This window comes from Poecilia reticulata, chromosome 17 (assembly GCF_904066995.2).
Source record: "Poecilia reticulata chromosome 17, P_reticulata-male-v2, whole genome shotgun sequence".
Taxonomy (NCBI): domain Eukaryota; kingdom Metazoa; phylum Chordata; class Actinopteri; order Cyprinodontiformes; family Poeciliidae; genus Poecilia; species Poecilia reticulata.
In genome coordinates, this window is record NC_088846.1 from 13925729 (window position 1) to 13951226 (window position 25498).

General features: G+C 37.8%; 3 protein-coding genes and 1 long non-coding RNA gene across 6 annotated transcripts in view; 1 reads left to right on the forward strand and 3 right to left on the reverse strand.

Moving 5' to 3' along the window:
- mbnl1 (muscleblind-like splicing regulator 1) overlaps positions 1 to 2666 on the reverse strand; it is a 47153-nt gene extending 44487 nt beyond the window's left edge. Inside the window, exons 1-3 of the mRNA XM_008433776.3 lie at positions 2652 to 2666; positions 2331 to 2438; positions 651 to 809 (exon numbers count right to left, since the gene is read on the reverse strand). The gene's annotated coding sequence lies outside the window, so the exon portion shown is untranslated. The remainder of the gene's footprint in view (positions 1 to 650; positions 810 to 2330; positions 2439 to 2651) is intronic.
- A 3325-nt stretch (positions 2667 to 5991) lies between these two features.
- LOC103479390 (uncharacterized) lies at positions 5992 to 8766 on the reverse strand. Its single transcript, XR_535939.2, has 3 exons — positions 8680 to 8766; positions 6459 to 6565; positions 5992 to 6377 (listed from the first exon to the last, which is right to left on the reverse strand). It is a non-coding gene; the product is annotated as an uncharacterized LOC103479390 (long non-coding RNA).
- An 18-nt stretch (positions 8767 to 8784) lies between these two features.
- LOC103479391 (cullin-3-like) lies at positions 8785 to 19823 on the forward strand. The gene is made up of 16 exons (XM_008433790.3): positions 8785 to 9091; positions 11323 to 11520; positions 11642 to 11755; positions 14536 to 14696; positions 14807 to 14921; positions 15003 to 15231; positions 15322 to 15467; positions 15586 to 15762; positions 15853 to 16023; positions 16679 to 16786; positions 16993 to 17117; positions 17194 to 17290; positions 17408 to 17542; positions 18185 to 18371; positions 18770 to 18915; positions 19273 to 19823. The coding sequence occupies exons 1-16, from the start codon at positions 9032 to 9034 to the stop codon at positions 19402 to 19404; spliced, it is 2301 nt and encodes a 766-aa protein (XP_008432012.1). The 5' UTR covers positions 8785 to 9031; the 3' UTR covers positions 19405 to 19823.
- Positions 19824 to 20839: 1016 nt separating this feature from the next.
- LOC103479393 (dehydrogenase/reductase SDR family member 12-like) lies at positions 20840 to 25495 on the reverse strand. Of its 3 annotated transcripts, none has more exons than XM_008433793.2 (10): positions 25136 to 25495; positions 23825 to 23958; positions 23639 to 23721; positions 23444 to 23539; positions 23237 to 23318; positions 23094 to 23155; positions 22851 to 22955; positions 21569 to 21659; positions 21278 to 21415; positions 20840 to 21150 (listed from the first exon to the last, which is right to left on the reverse strand). In XM_008433793.2, the coding sequence occupies exons 1-10, from the start codon at positions 25357 to 25359 to the stop codon at positions 20984 to 20986; spliced, it is 1182 nt and encodes a 393-aa protein (XP_008432015.1). In that variant the 5' UTR covers positions 25360 to 25495; the 3' UTR covers positions 20840 to 20983. The 3 variants fall into 3 exon arrangements, 2 of the variants coding, with proteins under 2 accessions (XP_008432015.1, XP_081454017.1); XM_081597891.1 differs by having other exon boundaries at positions 21023 to 21150; positions 21232 to 21415; XR_014084156.1 differs by lacking the exon at positions 21569 to 21659 and having other exon boundaries at positions 21013 to 21150.
- Positions 25496 to 25498: the final 3 nt, after the last annotated feature.

The following is a 25498-nucleotide window of genomic DNA, read 5'->3' on the forward strand; positions in this document are numbered from 1 at the left end:
GTCTCCATGACAACAGCTCCTTTATCTCATTTGCATCTTCTGCTTGCATTATGAACTCATGCCAAATATGGTCACCTTGTTATTTTTGCCCGCCTCTCTCAGGATCCCCTTTTTTTTTATAACTTCCTCTTTCCCTCCATTTGCACAACAGTGCATGCACTCTTCGCATTTAACATGCGCACTTTGAAGACCTAACAGAAGCACCTGCTACAAGCAAGTACAGCTTTCGATTAAAGTGTGCAAAGTACAATCATACGACTTCTATAGTCTTCAGGTTGTGAGTTATGTTCTTTTCTTCGACACATTTATGCTGCATTAACTTATACCGGTGGATTTCACAAACAACTTCATCACCGTGTCAACAAAAAAAGTGAATATTTTTAATAATTTAAGAGTACATTTTTGCAGCTACATTCATATATTTTGAGCTATGTGAGTAATAAAATGGAGTCTGACTGCGTATGCATGCTTAGAAATGCTTCTAAGAGCGCATTAAAAGAGGAAGCGTATGTGACATTAGGTCAGTTTGCAGCTTGAGAGATAAGATGTAAAGCTAAATGATACATTAGGACACAGAGGGCTTGTAGAGTGTCGCTGAGTCACACACACACACTCACGCACACACACACACTCTACTGGGCTTCACTTACCCCTTCGGTTGTTCGTCTGCGTAGACCAGTGCTGCATTTCCTCCACTCCTCTTCCTCCCAGAAGGACTACGTCTATCAAACCTTCACTGGAATGTTGAACCAGGCCTCTGGGGCCCACACACGCAGCAACACTCAGCAGCACTCAGCACCTGTCTCCAACTGCCAGCGCAGAGAAAGAGACACGGTCAATCACACAGGACAGCACAGCAAAGTGGGAAAAATAAGTGAGAGAGTAGGAGGTGGGAAGCAAGCAGTTCATCAGCAAAATACTCTTCAAGATACGAAACAAAAGAAAGGAATATGCTTAACAGCCTGATTGGGTCAAATAAAAATCTTTTATTTTTTTACTTTAAATAAGCTTCTTTGCAAAAATGATACACAAAAGTACTGACTAATATCTATTGTAAATGTCAAACAGATAAAAATTACATTGAATCTGCCATCTTAAAGCAAACGGAAAGTGAATTGAACGGGAGTAGAATTTTAGACTTTCAACAGGTCTAGTTTAAGCATTTATACAATTTCTAGTAGCCTTCCAAGATCATTTTTCAATAATTATAAGTATTAAAAGTGCTGGAGACATTTTCGGTGGTCTGCTAACACAAAAATGTAATGTTTGATTATAATGGCCATCAGGAGATTATTTGGAGAAAAAGATGAAAGCTGGCCGGTCTGAGTACACCGTCATAGCTGTTAATTATAGGGGTGTTAGCATCAGTTTGAGGGGGTGTGATAATACAGGAAGGACAATAGATGGCATCATAAAAAAGCGTTATGTGGAAAGATTGAAGCTACATTTTAAAACATTAGTCAGGAAGTTACAGCTTGGGCACAAATTGATTTTCCAAACAGACAATAAGTCAAAGCATAGCACCAAATTAGTTAGTTGTGAAGTGGCTCAAAAGTTGACAAAGTAAATTTTTTTGAATTGTCATCTCAAAGCCCAGGGGTTAGTCTCGTGGAATATTTGTAGGTAGCGTTAAAAACGAGTAAGGAAACAATAAAGCTGACTCAGTTACACCAGTTCGGAGTGAAGGAATGGGCCAAAACTCCAGCAAACTTTGCGGAGAAGCTTGTGGAGAGATACAAAAAATGTTTGACAGAAATAATATTAAAAAAGTAATTAATCAATTCTACAGATATAGTTCTAAAATGAAAAAAAAATCTTTAAAATATCCAAGGACTTAGCTCTTATTATTCCTTCAGTAAATATAAATATTTTGGGTAATGCTAACTAACCTAAAACAAGAAAAGTTCTGTCTGATTTATTTTTCTTTTGCTACAATATATTTTCAAATTAATCAATTGATTATCCACTGTTGGTAAGGTGGTACATAATACTTTAATTTGAAAGAAAAAGGTATCGCTTGATACAAGAAAATTATTTTATTTTACAATAATAATGTGCAAATTGTAATTAATAACGAAAATTTTCATGAAGCAAAAAGTTACAAAAACACTTCTTGACTTTTGAAATATGAACATTTAATAAGATCAGCTTCCAATTAAAAAGTATAATTTTTAAACCTAAAGGTCAACATGGTAAAATATATAAAAAGATTTGCTTCTTTTATAACAGCACTATGTATTTAATTGTTGTAGTTTGAACTATATACACCAACAAATCAACTTAAATTACAAAACCTTTCTTAGTTTTAAGCATATATTCCTTTAACTTACCGCAGAGACCCCGGCAGCAGCAGTCTCGCCCACTCTGAAATGCTGCTGTGACTTCAGGGTTGGAAGTCTGTAAAATTGGGCCTAATTTAGCCTCCCCAGCATTGCAAGCTGCCATCAGAGACAGAGAGAGAGAGAGAGCGAGACCCTTCCCTTTTAAAAACTCTTTGGGAACTGTGGTCCACAAGTGGCACCACTACCTTCTTATCTTAATGTGAAGAGATAAAATTGTTTGAGAATGTGCAATTTCTACGACTGTCTTTATCTAAACGCTATAAACTGAAGCAAATTGAAACCAAGTAAAATTCAACAAGTTTATTTCACCTTAATTTACGAGTGCCTTATCTTTCCCCAACTGTCACCAGATACGTAGGCAGATCTGCAAATGGATCCCAAGCCAGAATCAGAGCAACCTGTAACAAAATCACACCGGTAATTAGGTGAGAAGAGGCAACCTATCTAAGAGTCTATGCTTGCACCCTCCACTTAGCCAGGCCCTGACACTGTCATATAATCTTTAATAACACCAACCTTCACTGTAACAAGACGCTGCAGGCGTAGAAGTCATCTGGCTGAGGTTCATGTGACAAAGAGATGGAGAGAGGCTGAAAGTAGAGCTGTAACTCCACATCGTATAGCCCACTGATGCGAAACGTGGCACTTTTATCTGCGCTTAAAATGTTTCAATTATCTACTTACATAAACGTCTGCACTGCCAATGCATAGGAAAAGAGGAATGACCGTTAATGACTCTGACACGCCAAGCATTTCCTTTAGAAACAAACAGCAGATGAGCACAATCTGTTTGTTGATGTATGTCTGACAACACATGGTAGTGCAAAAAGGGCAAGGCTTTACTGCTAGTCGGTGCATTTGTGAAAATAATAGACACATCACTCCATTAACTGTGGCATTCCATGTATTCAAAATAAAAGGATTAGATGAGGATTACTCTTTGAGCCTCAATTCCCCTCAGATCGCGTAGTTTTGTTTTTTTTTCTCGTGATATGGCCGCACATGTATTATTGAAGACAGTGATCACATGAGTCATGGTATGGAATACAAAACAGGATTAGCCACACTGGTGTGGTATGGTGAAGTACCTCACAATGCGAAGCAGGCCGAAAAATGCATGTTTGTAATTTTGCTTCATTTGTGTAAAACACCCAAAGGAGAAGAGTGTTTCAGATTAATCCCATTAGCCTGACAGAGATCCCTGTACAACCAACATGCATAATACGGAAGCAGAACCAAATGCAAAATCTAGAGGCTGTTGTTAGGCAGAAAGATATGCATACTTCTACACACAAGTCATCTACTTGTGTCACTGTTCAGATTGGAATTTATATATATATTATTTTTTATTACATGATTATGTTTTGCTTTTCCATCCATCCATTTTTAAGAGCTACACCTGACTGGATGATACACTTAATGAAAAATACTGTATATTTTGAAAAGAAATCTACACCACGAACCAACGAATGGGTACAAAATTCCTCAGCTGAATCAAGAACCTCCCTGCTGTAACCTGACAGCACTGTTTGACTCTTTGGAACCAGAATAGTTTCCAAAAAAAAAAATGTCTCTGCTAGCTTCTTAGCATTGGTCATTTATAGTTAATAAAGTCACACTTTAAAATAAAATGAGAACGTATGAAGGACAATCTCACAATATCATAAACTGCTAATGAGGTTATTCAAAGCTAAGTAGAAGGTTTGTTATAAAGGGCTGGTGGTAAGTAACTAAAACAGTATTTGAAAATCACTTAAAAACATCTTCCTCACTTAGTAACCTAGCAACCAGTCATTTCAACATGGAAGTCATTGTGATTCTTAAAATTTCCCCCACATAATTATATCCCTCCACAGCCAATCACATGAGGCCTTGAGCCATAAATAACAGTCTGCTCCCCTACAGAGCTGTGCAAGTCTGTGCCATAAAGTCAACAAACACTTTCTCCAGTAGCGGGTCCTGCACAGCACGGGATTGGTCTAGCTGAAATTAAGATAAACACAAGAGGAAGAGGGCGGTAGGGAGGCAGAGAGAGGGAGAAGGGAGAGAGAAAGATAGGCATGAATGCAAAGAATGGCAAGAGTGGAGTGATGGAAAAAAAGAGGAAAAGATAAACAAATGTAGCCTGTGATTACAGTGTCGCTGTGGAGGTTGTTAAATGGGACTCTGGTTATGAGCTGTATCATTACAGACTGTGCAAACAGTTGGTAAAATAAAGCCCTTCTATTTGAAACACTGGCTTGCTACAAGATCAATTCACACAGCTGAAACTAAATTATTGAACTATTTACCAAAAAGCTACAAAAATAGCGCGATAGCAGAACCTCCCGTCTGTATGCGCTGAACTTTCAAGCCAAGTGCAGCAGTAACCGCAGTGCTGTTAAACAACTTAGTCTCTTGAGCATTATATTTAGATTTTATGACCAATACTAAACTGTGACCCATTAGGGTAATTTAAGATGTGAGCTCAATATGGTAACAAGTCATGACTCCAATTATAATCAAGTCATTTCACCTCACATGGCTGGAAGAGGACATTGTTCCATTTGCTCACTCTGGGTGATGATAGCTAGGACTGGGAATGTTGCTAATGTGTTGCAAAATACCAAAACGTTTGTGTTTCTTTAGAGGTCAGACGGTTTATCAGATCCTCCTCATTCCGCATCTTCGCTGTCTTAGAGTCTGTGTGGCAGAATGGCGACACAGTTGCATAATGTTAGAGCCTCTGTTTTAGATAAGTTATTTTCAAATTGCCACAAAGTCTTTTGAAACAAACAGCTAAAATATGTGGTCACACACTTCCTGAGACTGATAAAAATACGTGTCATAAAAATAAAAAAAAAACGTAGAAATGTCTATTAATTTTTAGCTGCTCTTATATAGGGAGCTGGTTCTTTCAAGGCCCAGTCACATTTAATTGAAGCATGCTTATAATATGGTATGTGTAATTGTTTTAGCACACGCAGAAGACATTTTTTGCAGAAGGGTAAGAGCTTTGTGCATTTATTTTCAAACTTTACCGGTATTATTTTATGACCCCCAATGACTTCTGGAGAAAGGCACCAGCTCCTCTGTGAGCATGAGGGTGGAAAAAACGGGTGGATGGATGTTACAGTGTCTTGCAGAAATAGTAATTCAACTAAACATTTTTTATCAATTGTCAAATTGAAAAGAACTTTAATGCGTTTTCATTTTGCTTTCATGCTGTAGAACACAAAGTAGTGCGGGATTTTAAAATGGAAAGAAAATGATTGTTTAAATGTATTTTTGCTCTTTTACTCTGATACTCTGAAAACAAGAAAGCTAATTGGCTTTACAACTCACCTAATAAGCAAAGCAAGGATACCTGCGTGTACGGTAATTTAAACTTACTATGAAAACAGTGTGTCGGCAGAGGCTTCAGAACTTTGTCAGCGATCAATAACAAAGACCAAGCAACACATACTCAGCAAACAATTTGGAAAAAAGCGTTGATAAATGGCAGGATACAAATGTACGTCCTCCTTTCAGATTTTAAACTTCTATTAAACATATGACAAGCTATGCAGTCTTCTCTTTTATGCACAACCTTGATTTGGTCTATTCCATAAAATTATATATTACATGATGCAGGTTGTAGTTCAAAAAAATTAAGAAAAAGTTCAAGGGGTAACATTACTTTAGCTAAGGATTTTATTTTCCAATTTCTTATCGCAAACCTAAAGGGAAAATCTACATCTTTAGAGGTGAGACACCTGGATGTGACGCAACATGCAGATCCACGTCACCTCTTTCTCAGTCGCCAGCAAATTTTCTTCATGCCTCCCAATTGGGATTCTGCTAGCCTACATTCCTCTCTTCAAGGTTGGCGGTGATGGCAAATTAAATTACTTGTCCTGTTTTGCAGTGCTGGCGCCAGGTCAACAGCATATCGGCTAAAATGATGAGCGCAGGATTCTGGAGACGGATGAATTTGTCCTGACCTGTTGGAGTCATGTTTGCAAGGAAAGAAGCTGAAATCAGAAGCAACGTCTTAAATTCTGCCTCTCTAATCACCTGAAAAAAAAAAAAGATAAAAAAATCAATGTGTCTCTGCTTTCAGATGTGCAACTTTATACTTTTATCTTTTGGGCTTACCCTGCTGATGGAAAACGTGTCATGTGCTTGCACTTGGAGAGAAGCTTGACTGCATTAGATGTAATTGTATTAACCTCTCAGTACAGCACACACCACCTGCTGGAGATCTAAGATATGACATAGGATGAAAAATAAATACACTCTTTTTTTACAAACACATTTGTCATGTACATGTCTTGAGGATTGCTCTTTGTGCTGCAAAAAAAAAAAAAAAAAAAAAACTCTTGCATTTGATTTCTGACTATGTTAAGCAAACTTAGCTGGGTTTTCATTTCTTCAGCCACAATGCTTATCTGTTCTGTAGGCTGTCTGAATGTCAACAGCAGCATGTGGAGTTTATCTATGATTTGCAGAGAGGGCTGCTATCGGCGGACAAACATCTTACACACTACTCTGTGGAATGGGAGGAACTTGTAGTGTGTTAGGTGCTGTTCAACACAACACAAATAAACAAGCAACTTGATATTATGATTCTTTTGGCAGTCGAATGGGTGAGCAAGGGTTCTGTTTATAGTCACAACATAAGTCCAAAATGTTGAAGATATCACTGTGGCATAAACTGCACCACTAAATTTCATATACAGACATCTTTTTATTATGACAAAAGATCCCTGTATTTGTCTAGTTGTGTAATTTACCTAACAACTAGAGTTTAAATTGTGTTTTCATGCAAATACGTTTGCTAACCTTGAAAGGCTGTTGTCGACATCGCATTACTAAAGGCTTTAGATATACAGTATGTTTTAATTTTATTATTCATTGGTCTCTCACGGGGTCACCTCCACATATGTGGAGAATGAAAGGCAGCAGTCTCAGCTGGCTGGGAGCAGAAGATTTCAGCCAAGCAGATCTGTGAAAAAGTGATTTTCTGCTTGATAGTAAATAAAAATACAGACATGAGGCTGGACATGAACTACTGGACACTAGAGTGCAGCAGAGGAACTGAAAAACAATGGCAGATAAGCTAAAAAATGTGATTATAAAAGCATTTTCATTGTTTTCAAGAGTTGGGGATAACTGTGTAGGTCTGAAAGTATGGAGAGTAAAAAGCATATATTTAGGAGGAAATTCAGACATGGTGGAGGGTCCTGCAAACAGTCCTGTGCAGACAGTGCCCACTGAATTATTTAGACCAGGGGTTCTTAACCAAGTATGACCTGTGAATACCAGGTTTTCCAGGCACCACCATCTTGAAAAGCTTTTTGAAACAGTATCAAACAACAAGACTCTGATTTCTTAAGTTTCTTGTGGTATATGATAAATGCACACCAAAAAATGGAAAGAAAATCTTATTTATTGCTCAATGGAAAAAAGATGTTTAATCCTGTGGTATAATTTAACAAATATGCTGAAAAAACAAACAAAAAATAGTCCTCAGAAGTTTACATTACAGATTGGAGAGTCAACAAAATTTAAAATTCAATATGGTGGCCTTCCATAATAAAGATGAAATTAGATAAAATAATTTTTTGGCGAACAGCATCTTGTTAAATCTTTCATTTATATTGTGCTATCTACTTCAGTGAATGTGCTACACTGTCAGAAAGTGCAAATGTGTTTAATTTGCATGTACTGATAAAAGTGGCTATTCTTTTCAGGAATTTCCTTTCATGGTTTTTACAAAGTCAATACACTTTGCATGCAGTATATTGACTAGCTTTTTCACTTAAAGTAGAAAAGTAAACAACTCTATGTGACTTTTGATGCTTACTAGCTCCATGTTAAAGTAAAACCAAGCTTCATTTGAGAAACACAAAAGTCAAAGAGTTACTTATGGTAGAGTCAGGGATTTAAATAATGGCTTGTCGGAGAATGGGTATGTATTAGCCTATTTTCAACTATTTTATGGACTGAAAGAGATTGTGTTGTGATAGCAACATACTTGCCATGAGTGTATTAATGAAATGACTGAAAAATACTTCTTTCAGTAATTTCCTCCCATAGTTTCATAAAGTCAATACTGTGTTTTAATAGGCTGTTTGTTTTAACATGTACTTGGTTAATTGAGTCTGAATCATCTTGATAGATCTGAATAATTTTATGAATATAGACTAAAAAAACTTTATGTTAATTAGCTACTTGTAGCTTATAGCCAAAAATAATGATATATCCAGCAGAATAAAACATTACATTAAAACGACAAAATGGAGCATTTCTATGGTCACGCTACTTCTGAATAAATTGAGTTTTACTGTAAACCAGGAAAACGTTTAATACTTACAAGGATAAACCTCAAAAACAAAGTGGGAGCGGTAGTCGTTCAAACTATTAAAGTCAACCTGTGGCACGCACCTGTCGTTGTTGTGACTCTACAACTCTCGCGAGATTTCCGGATTGCGCAGTGGAGAAGACTATTCACTTCGGCCGCCATCACTGCATACAAGCTAAAACATTAGCCGAAACATTCTGAGGAAAGCGACTGACAACAGTGTAACGAACGCAGATACTGACCGCATTCCCAAAAGGGAGGCCATTAAGCGTCCTTTTTTCTGTCTGGGTGCAGAAAGCAGACTAGCAGCTGCCTTTCATGTAGTCTTTAAGTCAACTTAGTAACGAAGTCGCTCTAAGTAATCATGTCCAACCTCAAAGGCGGCACCAAGAAGGACACCAAGATGAGGATACGAGCCTTTCCTGTGAGTATTATTAGACGGACACTGATTTTAAAACTAGGGCGTTGGAAATGAAAGATCTCTGTGTTTGTAGCTGTCAGCTAACTAGCATCTCAAACGAAAAAATAGACGTCATTGTCGGGGGGAAACTACAACTGCCTGAACAAATCATCTGAGGCACGGAGGCTTTAATTATTTTGGTTCAGGAGCATTATTTTCGTTATCGGTTTGAAAATATTACCGTTTATTTGTCACGAGCTAATGCTAGCATGTGTGAGGAAACTTCAAATATAAGCTCGTTAGTAGCAGGCCTGTTAGCTGGCATGACGTTTGCCAAGTTTCTGTCAGTCTGTCAACCAGTATCATTACGTTATAATAACCGCTCACGCTTCCGAGGACTGTGTGCATAAGTGTTTAACTCATGTGAGTGAATTTATTTGCGACCTAGTGGCTCTTTGTTGAGAATGAAACATGAATGTGCATGTCTAACCTAAGTTCTGAGGTGGAGATAAAAATTAGAACTGTGTAGCTAAAAATGAGCGTGTGTCAAAATAAACGATTTAATCTGAACGAGTCTTAAAACAATTTTTCAATGATGCATGGTCCCTGTCCCTGTCCGGAGCCTAAAAGTTGATACCCTCTCGTTTGAAAGGTTGTATTTCTGGGATAATTTCTGTCCTCCAATTTCCATTGAAGCCTTTAAAATAAATAAAAAAGTTGGGATCTAAAATCACATAAATTGTTTCTGGATATTTCAACGTGTTCTGCAAATAATCTCTTGAGTGACCCACCCTTTCAGTGATAAATGTTTGTTTATTGTATGTGACCTAATTTCACCCAAAAGTTATGCTTCATTGTTGAGGATATTATATTGCTCTTTTAGATTATAAAGTAGTCTCCCTAGAAACAAGGAGAAAAACAGTTTGTAGAAACTTTATTTTATTATTCCTTAAAAATCAAGGTGTAAATTATTTCCTATATCCTTGTTGTTGTTCTTGTTGTTGTTTATGTGTTATAAAGATGTTTTTTGTAGTGCCAGTGGTCTTGACAATAATCAGACAGGGAATGGGCAAAAAGGAAAAGGGGGAAGATAAGCTCTTGAGGTCAGGAATCGAACCCAGGATGGTGTTAGGAACTATAGTTTCTCAGTATATGTGGGGTCTGTTCTACTGCTGCACCATGCGGGCTAATTAAGCCGGTCTCTGCGTACCAAATCAGTTTGTTTGTATGAATTTCTGTCATTACGAAACAAAACAACTCAGCATAAGATATCAGTTTTGATCTACATGCTAGGACTTTGCTTTGTAGTGTAACGTGAAAAATAAGGTGTCATAGCTAAGTTTAACTCAATGGGGCATACTTATAGTTTTTATATTGGACCCCCCACAAAGATGTGTGCATGACAAGCTGAGCCACAACAGTCATTAAGCCTTTGCTTTTAAGTGGAAATGTTGCGACTCTTCCTTCATGAAGTGACCAATGTGTCCCTTGCAAAAATCAGTTTAAGTCTTTTGTTCACTCCGGGATGACTCATTTAATGACATTAGGGACAAAACAGCATCACTGAGTTAAAAGTATGCTATGAGAGATGAAGTCAGCGTTACACTCGGAAACTCTTGTTTAAATTGTGTGTGTATGTCCCATATTGTTTGTATTACTTTAGCCCAATAGTTGTGCTGCTTTTGTTCAAATGTGCATGGCCCTTCCAATTTATTTAGTCAATAAGAGTGATTAAATAGTGACCAACCTTGCATGTGGCTCTATTTTCTTAGGATTTTTTTTTTTTTTTTTTTTGCACAAATACATTTTTCTGCTCTTTGCTCATTTGTTGCTGGCATAAACCTGTGATCAGTGGTCCAAGGTGAAATGGGGAAAATACTGCAAGAATAGTTGACATGCTTCTGACATGAAAGGATTTCTTGCTTTGCACAGAAATGCACTTCAAAATAGATGAAAAAAGGAGACAACAGTTACAGTTGAAGTGTACCCTGGCATTTTATGTAAGAATAATTGCTCATCTAATTACACCAACTTGACATAGAGAAGACAATTAGACAAGGAAGTGCATGTAATTACAATACATCTAAAGCAACACTAGGACATTTGTTTAATGTAACGTTTTTGAAAATTGTTTAGTCTTCTGAAATTGTATTGAAAGAATAAACTCTCGTCTTGCTAAGCTTATACGATTTACCGATATAGATCAATTGACGTTTTCAAACCACAACTTTTCATTATTTTTTTGTGTCCCGCAGATGACGATGGATGAGAAGTACGTAAATAACATCTGGGACCTTCTGAAAAATGCCATCCAGGAGATTCAGAGGAAGAACAACAGCGGGCTGAGCTTTGAGGAGCTTTACAGGAACGCCTACACCATGGTGCTCCACAAGCACGGCGAGAAGCTCTACACAGGCCTAAGGGAAGTGGTCACAGAGCACCTCATCAACAAAGTAAGATGCTGCTTTTCTCTTCAACAAAGTCATCAAGAATGTAAAAATGTAATCTGCACTGATCCCACCACAGATAAATTGGCTTGATATGACTTGGTTTGGTTGTTTGTGTTATTTTTAGGTACGGGAAGATGTTCTAAACTCCTTAAACAATAACTTTCTGCAAACACTGAACCAGGCTTGGAATGACCATCAAACTGCCATGGTTATGATCAGAGACATCCTCATGTACATGGTAGGAACTCTGTTTTTAAATTATTTGTGGACTAAAACAATGAGGCTTTGTTTGCATGTTCGTTTAATCGGAAAACTGGCAGGACCATTTACATTACCTTTGCCAACAGCGAGAACAAAATGTGTGTGTGTGTGGTTGTGCTCGAGTGATTGATCCCTTGAGATTAGCGCAAGTGTAGGCTAAAACAATAGCCCAGTCAGTATGGAGATCACAGCGCTCTACTGGGGTCCTTTTGCTTCACACTTTTCTGGGTTTTTGACTGGCAGCGGGCTGACTGTTGTTTAACTTAATATCAAACATTAATTTTGTGCTCATAATTCCAAACCTGCCTTAAGATAAACATAAATCAAGTCTATGAAAGATTATATCATCTTCAAAGAAACTGTGCACACCTTGATCGACTTGTTTAGAGGATTGTTTAAGACCAGACTTGCTGTGATCAGTCTTGGTTTCCTTAAAAAACTTCTGTGGAAGAGATTCAGTGAAAACAAAACTGCTATGTAAAACACTCATTAAAACCATAAAGTTTGGTTTTTATTGTCTGAAGCCTGACAACTAACCCCTTGGATCATAAGGTTGTTGCAATGCAAAAACACAAAATCTTACCACGTATTTTTGGTCAGGTTTCTTGGGCAAATATATTGGTATTCTCAAAATAAGACAAAACTAACTTACAAGTAACTTTTCAATAAGATATACAGACTTGTTTTAAGTAAATAATTTATTTTAATTGATGGCGATGTACTTGTTCCATTGGCAGAAAAGACATTTTTCCCACATTATAAGTTTATTTATGTGAGTAAATGTTTTGTTTCTTTATTTAGATCGAGGGTCTTTGGTCTGTTTTGTAAAACCAACTCACTTTTGCTTTTATTTCTCTGTTGATGTCACAAGAGAGATTGAAACTACTTGTTTGTCTTTCACCAAATGTATGTCTTACCAGTACTTGAGCTTAATATTACGTATACATGATTTTCCTTCTCGGATTATATAAAGCCTAATTTTCACATGAAATTGAAATGCATCTTAAATATTGCAGATTATGATGGTAATCTGCAGTTTGACCTGAGATCATGTAAAAAAATTTTATAGTGCCAAGAGTCTGATTCAAAGCATCTCTTAAACCTTGGTAAATGTTTCAAAGACCAATTGGTTACGATTATCCCTATTTTTTTCCACATCACCAATAAACAGTGTCCTCATGGTGGGATAACTATCTCATACACTTAAAAAAATACATCGAATATAGACATTTATAGTCCGTTCTAATAAAAAAAAATCTATGTGCAGAGAGTAAATACATGACACATGAAATATAGTTTTCTACCAAATATTGCATTGAAGCAGCCTCTTGTTGTTCACGTGGATATTATGATGATTGCGATTTGATACATTGTAAAGGTCAATTCAAATTGATAGTCTAACTATATTAACATGCTTTTGGTTTCTTTGAAGGGAAAATCTACTGGAAAAAAAATATTCTTCATCCAGAAGAAAAAAAGTTATGGAATAATTAATAATGTTCTGTTATTCTCTAGACCAAACAAAGCATTTATCAGAAATACTGTTGAGGAATACATTTTGAGTTTCATGTTGAGATAATTGTACTGGCTGAAACATTGCTGGTAGTTGTTGGTAAGCTGCATGTGACAGTTTGTATCATGCTGTCGTTTCATTTTTAACAAGTGATTAACACTTAAAGTTGGCAGTCAAGGAAGTAAAGTAGATTTCCAACTGGATGGATTTCCAACAAAGAACACAATGCATTAGGAATGCTTAATAAACTTCCTCCAACATTTTTCCCTGCTGCAATTTTCAGTTTCTTCAAAACCAAAAAGACATCCGCTCCTCAGGAACTCAAACAGGAAAATGATAATGACTCATTTCAGTTGTATTAAGACAGGAAGTTCCTCTGGTCTTGCATTACAATATGGCAAACTGTAATTGGAGTCTAGCCAGTTCTGAAACATAACAGGTTTCAAGATTAGAGATCAAAACGCTACTTACTTAACAGTCTCTCAAAGGTAAATTAAAGAAAATAATAATATTTCATTAATTGCTTCTTTAAGCTATTAAAAATTTGGAACATTCATATAGTTGTTTCTGATCAAATAAACCCTGAACTACAGAAAATGTTACACATTCATGTGTGCACAGCAGTATCTTTGTATTTTAGGTAATTTAGGTCATTTTAGGCAATTTTTGTTTGCATTTATTTTGTTTGTTTTGGTGCAAAGATTATGAAAAAGTAAGTGCTGCAGCTGACTAAAACACCAGAACTTCCTTGCATCTCGTATAAACACACAAAGTGTTAACTAAAATATAAAAGCATAAAAAAACTACATCAGTACAAAATCCTACTCATTCTCTGAGATCCCTCACATATTAGATTAAGGGGGAAGAAAACAACACTCAAGCTTGCATAATAAGATAACCAGACTTTCCACAAGCAAAATAAATGAGCTGAATGTTTTGGGACTAAACATTAAAGGTCATGTGGTTGGACCAGATTAACCCTGCCTCAAAGATAGAAGAAGAAAGGCAATAGATGAATAGTGCCTGATATACCAGAATCTATGAGCTACTGACTGACAAGGACTCTGTTTTCTTTCCTTATATCAATTGTCATATTCTGAGATTACTACTCTAAGGTTCATTGATCTCCAATAATTTATTTTTAAAAGAATACAGTGGGGAATATGTGCTACAATACAAGCTAAAGCGTAACATTAAAATTGAGCAAAGTCATTGTGTCTCTTTATTTTCCAACTCTCTTTTAGGATAGGGTTTATGTTCAGCAAAACAACGTGGAGAATGTATACAACCTCGGCCTAATCATATTCAGGGACCAGGTGGTACGCTACGGCTGCATTCGGGACCACCTACGACAGACGCTGCTGGACATGATTGCGCGGGAAAGAAAGGGGGAAGTTGTAGACAGGTGAGCTCCTGTGCTCCTTCACCGGACGCACAGCCAGATGTCTCGAATGAATCAGCAAGTCTGATGTAACTCGAGGTTTTTGTTTGGTTTTTTTCGGCCATCATCTGCAGGGGCGCCATCAGAAACGCCTGCCAGATGCTGATGATTCTCGGCCTGGACGGCAGATCTGTGTATGAGGAGGACTTTGAATGCCCCTTCTTAGACATGTCAGCTGAATTCTTCCAGGTGAGTTTGCTCTTGGCGCCTTTGTGCACTCGCTTGTCGTATCTGCAGTAAAACAGCCCCATTAATTTTTAATCTTTTCAGATGGAGAGCCAAAAGTTCCTGGCAGAAAACAGTGCCAGCGTCTACATAAAGAAGGTCGAGGCGAGGATCAATGAAGAGATTGAGCGAGTTATGCACTGCTTAGACAAGTCGACCGAAGAGCCAATCGTTAAGGTAGTGGAGAGGGAGCTTATTTCAAAACATATGAAAACTATTGTGGAGATGGAGAATTCTGGCTTGGTGCACATGCTCAAGAATGGAAAGACGGAAGGTAAATATGTTTAATAATAGGTTTTGTTTTGATTGAATTCTCGATATCCTTTGTTTTATTATTATTTTTTGCTTCATGTTTTACTCTCAGATCTGGCTTGCATGTACAAGCTATTCAGTCGAGTACCAAATGGCCTGAAAACAATGTGCGAGTGCATGAGCTCGTACCTGAGGGAACAGGGCAAAGCTCTGGTGTCGGAAGAGGGAGAGGGCAAGAACCCTGTTGATTATATTCAGGTACGCTGGCAGAACTGTGTCACAAAGCTACTTAGAAATTTAAAGACTTCACCTCAACATTATAAGAGAAACACGCTGTATTAGAGATGTCGTTTTGTGTTTATCGCTTTCTCCACAGGGTCTGCTAGACTTGAAAACGCGATTTGATCATTTCCTCCTCGAGTCTTTCAGCAGTGACAGACTCTTTAAGCAAACCATCGCTGGAGACTTTGAGTATTTTCTTAACCTCAACTCACGCTCACCAGAGTATCTGTCACTGTTCATAGACGATAAGCTCAAGAAGGGAGTAAAAGGGGTATGTGGCTTTACAATAAAAACTCTGTTTTTGGTTTTTTTTATGAGGTAAGTCAGTATTTACATTTTGTTTGATCTTTATTTTAATCAGCTGACAGAACAGGAGGTGGAGTCTATTCTCGACAAGGCCATGGTGTTGTTCAGGTTTATGCAGGAGAAGGACGTTTTCGAAAGATACTACAAGCAGCATCTGGGCCGTCGGCTTCTCAGCAACAAGAGTGTCTCGGATGACTCTGAGAAGAACATGATCTCTAAGCTGAAGGTGAAAGAGTTGTGAGGTCCTGCTCAGTAAACCTGATTTATTTTAGTAATTCCATTCAGAAATTATAAACTCGAGGTGATACATTTCAGGTATTTCGTTGTTTTTTGTTTTGTAATTTTGATGACTATGGCTAACAACTCAGACATTCTCACCAATGATGCTCATATATCAAAAAATGACAAACACTCAAGACAAAGGTTTTCCTAAGCGTAAGCTTGTAATAAACATTTGTCGTATTTGTGGTTGTGTTAGCCATCTTTACTCTTTTTGTATTTGATAAGCCAATATTATCAATCAGTTATCCAACAGGACATTTCTGTGTTTAAAATCCATATTTGTAATGGCAGGGAAAGTTTCAGTAACCAGAGAAACAGAATGTTCTTTTTTCGCTCTGAGCCATAATAATCGGAATTAAAACAAAGGACTCTTAAAACGTATTGCTCTGTTTTATGATTATTACGTATATTTTAAACCTTTGATTTGTCAAAATGAACTTTTTGATCGTTTTCTCATATGCTAATGTGCACTTGTATCTGTATCTTTTGGGATCATGTTCATGCTCTACATCAAATCCACCTCCACCTTTTTTATTGTATTTACTCTACCTGTTGGTTTGCAGTCGTAGCTCATTGTTCTCCCCGTCTCTCCCTTGCAGACAGAATGTGGCTGTCAGTTCACCTCTAAACTGGAAGGAATGTTCAGAGACATGAGCATCTCAAACAGTACTATGGATGAGTTCAGGCAATACATTCAGAGCATATCGGTAAGACATTAAAAACACAACGCCCACACTTAAAGTATGCGTTTTTATTCAAAACCAGTGTGGGAAATTCTTGCACGGTCACTATGTGGCTATGTGGTTCTCATTTTATTACGTTAAAAAAGAATAAAAATATGAATCCTAGATTAAATAAATACACCTAAAGATCATTGTTAAGGAATCTGAGAGGTTTTATGCATCAATTTCAGGCTTCTTTAAGTGGTGTAGACCTAACAGTAAGGGTCCTTACCACGGGTTACTGGCCTACACAGTCTGCAACACCCAAGTGCACCATCCCTCCTGCTCCTAGAGATGCATATGAAGTCTTCAGAAGGTAAGATATTCAGCAAGGTGAGAATAGTATTACTGCACAGCATCTAATGAAAACGTTGTCTGTCTGTATCCAACAGGTTTTACCTTGCTAAGCACAGTGGAAGGCAGCTCACACTACAACATCACATGGGTGGGGCAGATCTAAATGCAACCTTTTATGGAGCTATCAAAAAGGTACCAGCTTCGGTCCAACTATTGAAATCCTAAGCAATTTTAAGGGTAGAGTCGTGGATACTGGATTTAGATTCATGTTTTTATTTCAGTTGTCATCTTTTCCTGTTTCCTCTGCAGGAGGATGGTTCGGAGGTTGGTGTCGGTGGAGCACAGGTAACAGGTTCTAACACCCGAAAGCACATCTTGCAGGTCTCCACCTTCCAGATGACCATCCTCATGCTCTTCAACAACAGAGAAAAGTGCACTTTTGAGGTGAGAATGCTGCGCTCCATCTTTTCTGTTTCTAGACACAAATTAGGCATAACATTATGACCACCTGTCTCAGAAAGAGAAGATCTTCGTTTTACAGGAACGAGTCGGGGTCAAGATGTGCTCCCTGGCTTATCTTTGTGCCTTGTGCTGTGCACAACAAATGGCAGTCCGTTGTTTTCTTTCACTTTCTGTCAAAGCCGTTTGACCTTATTATGAATGTGAACAATAATTGCTCTTCAATTTTATCCAACAGAGGCCAGCATTCACTAGTTGTGAGCATGAAAATATTTTTAGTGCACGTTTCACTGAATCACTGTTTTTTTCTTTTTCTTTCTGTGTCTACTTTTGTGTTCTGATCACTGCTTATATATAAACAATGTAATCTGGTAATGCAATAATTACAAAGACAAATGGTTATCTGCCTCTCTCTCTGCTTTCAAGTCTTTAACTTTAATGGTTGATTAACTTCCTGCTACAAACACAAAAGTCTATTTCTATGTTTGGATCTGTTAGATATTAACAATTTTGACATGAATGAATGTTTGCAATCTTATAGAAATGTACTTGTTGCTGAATAAGACCAAGCTTTAGTCCACACGTCTTTTCTTAATTATTAATTGTCACCTTTGTCCTCTTCTGCAGGAGATCCAGCAGGAGACAGACATCCCAGAGAGAGAGCTGGTGCGGGCGTTGCAGTCTTTAGCCTGTGGAAAACCTACACAAAGAGTTCTAACAAAAGAGCCAAAGTCTAAAGAGATTGAAAATGGCCATGTGTTTACAGTCAATGATCAGTTTACCTCCAAGCTGCACAGAGTCAAAATCCAGACAGGTGGGTTTGAATGGCTGCATGGCCCTTACATCAGTTTTTGTTTTCCTTTTCTTTTTTTGTGAACTGGGTTCTGATACAATTTTCAATGCCTCAGTTCCATCACATGATGGGGGACATTTTTCCTCATTTATGCCGTTTTTCCCCCACTTTAATCTATTTTTATAGCCTTCTTTCTCTTTTTAGCATTTTAGCCTTCCTTTTCTTTTTAGAATATAAACATGTTCAATTTTTTAGTAACAGATAAATACTCCAAAAGTTTGATTTCTTATACAAGATCTGTTTATCAAATTGTAAATGGGGTTGGCATTTTTTCCATTTCTTTTTGAGTTACCTTTTTTTTTTTTTTTTTAAGTTTCTTCTGTTGACCTCTTGTCTTTACCTGGCACCTACCTTACTAGTTGCTGCTAAACAAGGAGAATCGGATCCTGAAAGAAAGGAGACACGACAGAAAGTCGACGACGACAGGAAGCATGAGATCGAGGCAGCCATCGTCCGCATCATGAAGTCGAGGAAGAAGATGCAGCACAACGTCCTGGTAGCAGAGGTGAGGGCCACACAGATTTTTAATTTTTAATTTTTTCCCCTTTTGACCTGAAAGGCACCAGTATTGTTGTTCCATTTGAAATGCTATGCAATAATACTTGTGATGTAGGGTTGTTTGAAGGTGGAGCACTTATTATTTGACCTTCATCACTACCTTGTGAGGACAAACGGAGAGGAGTCCTTGTCTTACTGTAGCTCAAAACAGTCAGAGATTACCCTGGCTAATCTAATAAAACTCCTGCTTCCAACTTATCAATGACCTTTACTATTCAGTATCTCCACAATGTCATTAAAAATACAATTTTAATGAGCAGCTTTTAATCTTGAGCCAAACATTTCTGCCTCTTTGCGTCTTCAGGTGACCCAGCAGCTCCGAGCACGGTTCCTTCCCAGTCCTGTGGTAATCAAAAAGCGCATTGAAGGACTGATAGAAAGAGAATACTTGGCACGGACGCCAGAGGATCGCAAAGTGTACACCTACGTGGCGTAGGAGATGAATGCTGGGGAGTAAAGATTGGAATGTTTTCTGTGGACTGTTGTTGCGTATGGACTGTAAGTTTCTTTTTACAGACATCGACTGGAACCCTGATTCATCAACTTGTGCAAAAAAAAACAAAAAACAAACAAAAAAAAATCACAATAAACCCTCATACATGGGACGTAAAAACTTGGAATAGACAAAAAAAGAAAATCCATCAGATGTTCTAGATGACTTTTGAAATCGGGCTCGGTCTTCCTATTCCCACTGAGTTTTTACATGGATGGATCCAGCTTCAAGATTTTCACTGTTTTACCCTGGTAGAGTTCATAACTTGCAAAGAATCCCGTGGGAAAATGTGAATGCACCACATTATTATTATTTTTTTTGTGTTTCAGTACTGTATAAAGCTAATAAAATTATTAAAAACAGCAGAAGTGGATTGTTACAAAAAAAAATTAGGATTCTTTGTTATGGAATTGCTTTGCTCATCTTCTATATTAGGCTCTATTCAGACGTAAAATGCCGTTTTACTCTTGAACTTAGAAATAATTTAGGTATTTTGGACATATAATTATTTTTTCCCTACTATGCATTTGATAACAGAAGTGACTTTAAAATGAGCAACTGAGGTGTGGAAATATGAAATTCAGTAAGCAGTTGTCAAATTAATTTGAGTGAAATTAAGCAGCCTACTCCTTTTTAACTTCATCTGTAGCATTCAGTGCATTTGATTTTCCTCTTTAAATTAATCATTTTCTGATCAATTATCTTATGTCTCTTAAATTGTATTTTTATTCCACCTTGAAATATATGAAATAAGTCCCAGTTACCACTCTTTGTAGTATTTATATTTAAACAGCAATTCTATTGCTACAAAACTCAACATATTTACCTGAAAAGTTTCCAACATAAACGGTTTCTGGATGAATGGAAACCAGCGCCACGCCGCGCTTTCTCCTGCCGCCGTCCCAACCAATCAAAATGCGGTAAATCTTCTGAAGAGAGAAATGAAGCGCAGTCCTGCTCAAACTATAAAATAACTTTTAGGTATTTGTCCGGTTCTTAGGGAAATTGGGAAAGTGTTTTGATTTTTGTCTACAATGTGAAAGTATTAACATGATTTTGATGTATTTTGCTCTTCTTGTAGTTTTTCTCAGCTCAGAAAATATAAACATTGTCATAAAGTCAAGCAGAGTCATGCTTGATGTAAACTATAGACTATTTGAATGGATCATTGTGTAAAAGGCTCGGATTAAACTGAGTTTTAATCAAGAAAGTTCAACCAGAACCCTGAGAGGTGTCTTCTAAAACAAGTTGCTAGTTAGTAGGCTGCTGTCCTACATTTTGTCAACATAAACTGTATTAGGAAATTACTTGAAGTCATGGGAATACGTTTCAATGATATGAATGCCTACTTAATTCAACATTATACACGACTCTGTAGTGAGGTGACCAGAGCTCGATTTTATTTCACGGAAAAAACTAGATAATATTTTACTGCAACATTTAAAACATAAATGTAATGCGTTGTTCTTTCAATCGGTGGCAATTTTACTTTCTAAGTCACCAACGCATTTTGTAGCACAAGTCAGACAAACTGAGGTACGGAAGCGTCCGTCTGGCCTCTGATATCTACATCATGTTGTGACTGAACAGCTCTGGCCAGAGTCTCCAGCTGAGTTATGAAACTGTGAATCTCTTCAGCAGAACTGTGAGTCCAAGCCAGGGGCAGGTGCGTGGGAACGGGCTTACGATCTGAAACAAAAACAGCCAGTCAGAGGACTCGACAGCGAATGACGACTGAGCTCATCGAAGAGGGTTGAAGTAAAAACTGACCTGTTTTTCTAATTTGACAAAGACTACCTTACTTTGTTCATCTCACCTTGGAAAAACCGGCCACTGCGTTTTCTAGCAGCAGCTCTGGACAGAGCTAACCACACAACCGTGTCAGCTCCTTGGTCTACACTGCGCAACCTGTCCCCCATCATCTGATGGAACTGAGGCATTGCTGCAGAAACAGCTGGAAACAAAAGAAATAAAAAAAAAACATTTCTGCACGTATTCTGCTTTTAACGACATCCCTTGATGGATCGTACACTTTGTTAAATGTGCATGATCCACCAAAACAACACAACTCCTTTTCAGACATGTGTTCACCCTATTGAGACTGTACCTGGTGTGTCAACCCAGCCCGGATGCATGACAGAAAAGTGAATGACAGGGTTGACTTTGGCCCAGTGTTCTGTTAGCGCCACCTGCTGTCTCTAAAAAGAAACAGCACATCGTCACGTTCCTTCAAATTTCTCTAGTATAACCTAAGACTTTATAGCTTAGCAAAAATACAACCGCCGTGAAAAAGTATTAAGCACCTAAAGGTTGTTCACATTTTTCTAGCAGACTTGAGTATTTGTTAGATTTTTATGTGATAAAACACAAAATTCTGCATAATTGTGAGGTGGAAAGAAAATGCATCATTTATTTTACTTATTGTTACAAATAGTAATCTAAAAAGTGTGTTGTGCATTAATATTTAGCCCCCATTTCTTTTGATGCCCTTAAATAAAATCTGGAACCAACTACTGTCACTTATGTGGTCCACCAGTGCCTAATATATTCTCAGGATAACTTTTAGTGTTTTTCTCTCAAGAGGAACATTAGTCGACAAAAGCTTCCACCATGACGCCTTAGGAACACACCAGACATGTCCGTCATGAAAATCATTGGCAAATCAGAGGAGTTCAACTAAACTCTAAATGTACAAATTAATAGCTGTCCACCTAAACTTACAGTGCAGGCAATGAAAACTTAACTCACAGAAGCAGCCTAGAGGCTCTTATGGAAAAGTGAAAAAAGAAACCTTTGCTTTTTTCCTATTTATTTGATAACATCTTACGAAGTCACAGTTTGCCATGGATCTGTAAGGGAAAAAAAATAATCATTTGGAGGAAGCTGCCCTGGTCAGAAAAAAAAATCTAAATTACATCTTTTGACTGAAAGCAGAAAGCTAAGAGAGCTTTGGGCTTCATGCATCATCCTGAGGGAATCCTTTTATTCACCAGGTACAGCAAAGCAAGTTGGAGCTGAAAAGACGATGGATGAAAACAGCTAAAAACTGAAAGGAAATATGTTAGATGCCGGAAAGGACTAGAGTCTGAAAACTCGAAACAACCTGAAACATACTTTCACAGCAACGGTGCACTTGTACAAATCACAGAACATTTTAATGTGTTTGAAAAGCCCAAAGTCCAGGAATATTTTAATGGACACAGCCAAAATAACAACAACACAAAGAAATCTGCATTTTCCATTCCTTCTCAATGTCACAATTTTGTGATACTCAATGTTAGCTTGTCACATAAAATGACAATAAAATAGAGGCCATTAACTGTAATGTGGAAAAGTTCAACAGCTGTGAATACCCTCTTTCTTATATATAAATAATATCCTTGTCTTACCTTGTTTTGTGCATAGACCATGACGCCATCAAAGTGGCCCTTCTCTGACTGCAGATCATCAGCTCTGAGACTCTGGACCAGCATGCCCCCTGAGGACACAGTGATCTAACCGCAGAGAGAGTGAACAGCAACAGCAGTGTGGTTAGACAACAGCCACTGAAGCACAGACAAAAGTGGCATTATGCAGTCCGCATGATCCAGATGAAGCCTCCGTTTGTGAGTATTTATGCAGTGAAGTCGTACCACTCGTGGGTCCCGGCTCTTCTGCAGAAGTGGTATGAGAGACTGAGTGAGAATATACACCCCTAAAGTAATGAAAGTAAAGTTAGTTGGAACGTTGAAGTGCTGCAGGAAGACACACTCTGACTGCTGGAATCAGCTCTCACCCATGGTGTTGGTGGCAAAGTTCATCTCCAGGCCCTCTGCGTTCAGCTCTCTCTTGTGACTCATACAGCCTGCATTGTTTATCTACCAAGTTTTTTAAAAACCATCACATCAAACACACAAAGCAAACGCTTTTAAATTGAAAAACAAGAAAAGATTTGCCATTATTCTGTATGCGGCTAAGAATAAGGATGATGACTGATCCCTACCAAGACATTCAGCGACGGATGCTCTTTCTTGAAGGCCTCAGCAAACTCCCACACTTTGCGTGTCTGGGACATGTCAACGACATGGATGTACACCTCCTACAACAACCAGAGTGAGTCCCCCCCCCACTTAGATATAGAATTCCTCTTTAATTTTGGCAATTTGATGTAAGGGATGTTCAAATTGTAGTCACTCACCGCGTTCCCAGACTCAGAAACAATCTCTGACTTGGCTTCTTCTGCTCTGTCTTTGTTCCTGCACGCCATGTGGACTGTTCCTCCTGGGCAACAAAATGCATTTTTACAGCTTAGATCCTGGTAAGAGTGCACAAACATCACCATATGACTATAGTGTGACACAGAGTGCAACTCTTTAGCCGATACCTTTCTTGGCTATAGCCATGGCTGTTGCTTTGCCAATACCACTGTTGGCTCCAGTGATCAAGAAAGATCGCCCCACTACAGAAACTTCAAGATCCTTCGTCTCAAAGTCTTTAGAAGCGGCTGCATATCCCTTCCTGAAAAAAAATAAATAAATAAACATACCAGTCAGCTATTGTGTGAGAGGAATATTGATTGCAATTAAATAAAGGTGAAAGATTCAATCATGTATTCAGCAGTAGAGCTCTCTGCACAGCTGAAAAGAAGCTCTGCTGCACAGAATTGCTTTACTGACAAATTATAAAGAAATCCAGCAGGATATGAGGAGTTTATAAATCTACATGAAATAAGTAAAGAAAATGTTAAAATAATTCAGTTCGAAATAAAAAAGAACTCAAAAAAGGTATATTTTTATAAAAAAAAATTTAAGTTCATGGCCCTGGATGAATTATTTACTGTTAAACATGGGGTACTATTTCATTTTCACATAGTGTCAGATTGGTTTTGATAGCCTTTTCTGTCCTAGATGAATGAAATCACTCTCTCTTTTTTTGAGCTACATTTTGTATTTACTCACTAATATCTCGGTCTTGAACTAAAACTTATTTAATGATACGAAATATGTAAGTATGACAAACCCCCCCCCCGAAGAAACAGAAGAAATTTGCAACATACTTTTCCACACCGCTAAGAATGGAAAGGCTCCTGTACAACAAGCAGGGCCAAACCTGCTAAAGCTCAGTGTCATTAATACCCAAACTCAGCTTCAGACAGGATAGAAGAAAGGTAAAATAAACTGTTTCAAAAACAGAAGTCAGATCTAAAATCACTGTGACATCAGCATTACCAAACCCTACAGCTAATAACAACTACTTTAAAAACTTTTAAAGACTCTTTCTGTGCTGTGGTGGGAGTTTAAAGCAAGACTGTAACTTTTGAAAATGGGAATCAAGATATGGCTGCATTTGTTCATAAACAACCTTCTCCAAGATTGACGCTGTCTTAGCTCCAGTAGAGACGTGTCACCCTCAAGACACTCCAGCTGTCAATAGATCTATTGTGATTGAACATAAAGACCAGTTTGTGTTGTGATTTGTGCCACACAGTGATCAGACCTTTGATTTGGCCGTGCCAGGCAACAATTACAACTTACAGAACAACCTATGACACAAAACACATCTAAATACCGTTTTGGGTATTTTTATATATATATATATATATATATATATATATATATATATATATATATATATATATGTATATATATATATCCAGATCTCAAATCAGCATCAAAGTGATATTGTAACTACTAACCTTGTGTATTGTTGGATCCCATTCAAAAACCAGATGGCGTTTCGGTAAATAGACATGATGTGAAGTGGACAACAGTTCCCAGAGCAATGGACCAACCAGCTCCCCTGTTTCTTTCTCAACCACTGAGACGGATTGGCATCACATGAAACGCATGCAGGAGCAATATGCTGCTCCCTACCGATCATCAGTTGCAATAACATCGAAGCGGACCAGCTGACAGTCATTTGCTAAACTTTTATCAGTTCATTCATTTACATTTCACGCAGCGCTCTCCTGGGTGCGCTGATCCCTGCAACGCAGGCCTTACAGTGACCAATCCAGATGCCTGCAAGTTGTGATGACGCGCCGTTCCTCCGGAGGCCA

Excerpts from the sequence above, each read along its gene's own strand:
- LOC103479393 (XM_008433793.2), bottom strand. The coding sequence starts at position 25,359 with ATGACTGTCAGCTGGTCCGCTTCGATGTTATTGCAACTGATGATCGGT. Across the intron at positions 23,319-23,443 it reads ATCCGTCGCTGAATGTCTTG|ATAAACAATGCAGGCTGTAT; the intron begins GTAGGGATCAGT and ends AAAACTTGGTAG. Across the intron at positions 23,156-23,236 it reads CTTTGCCACCAACACCATGG|GGGTGTATATTCTCACTCAG; the intron begins GTGAGAGCTGAT and ends TCATTACTTTAG.
- LOC103479391 (XM_008433790.3), top strand. The coding sequence starts at position 9,032 with ATGTCCAACCTCAAAGGCGGCACCAAGAAGGACACCAAGATGAGGATA. Across the intron at positions 11,756-14,535 it reads GAGACATCCTCATGTACATG|GATAGGGTTTATGTTCAGCA; the intron begins GTAGGAACTCTG and ends ACTCTCTTTTAG. Across the intron at positions 15,468-15,585 it reads ACCCTGTTGATTATATTCAG|GGTCTGCTAGACTTGAAAAC; the intron begins GTACGCTGGCAG and ends CTTTCTCCACAG.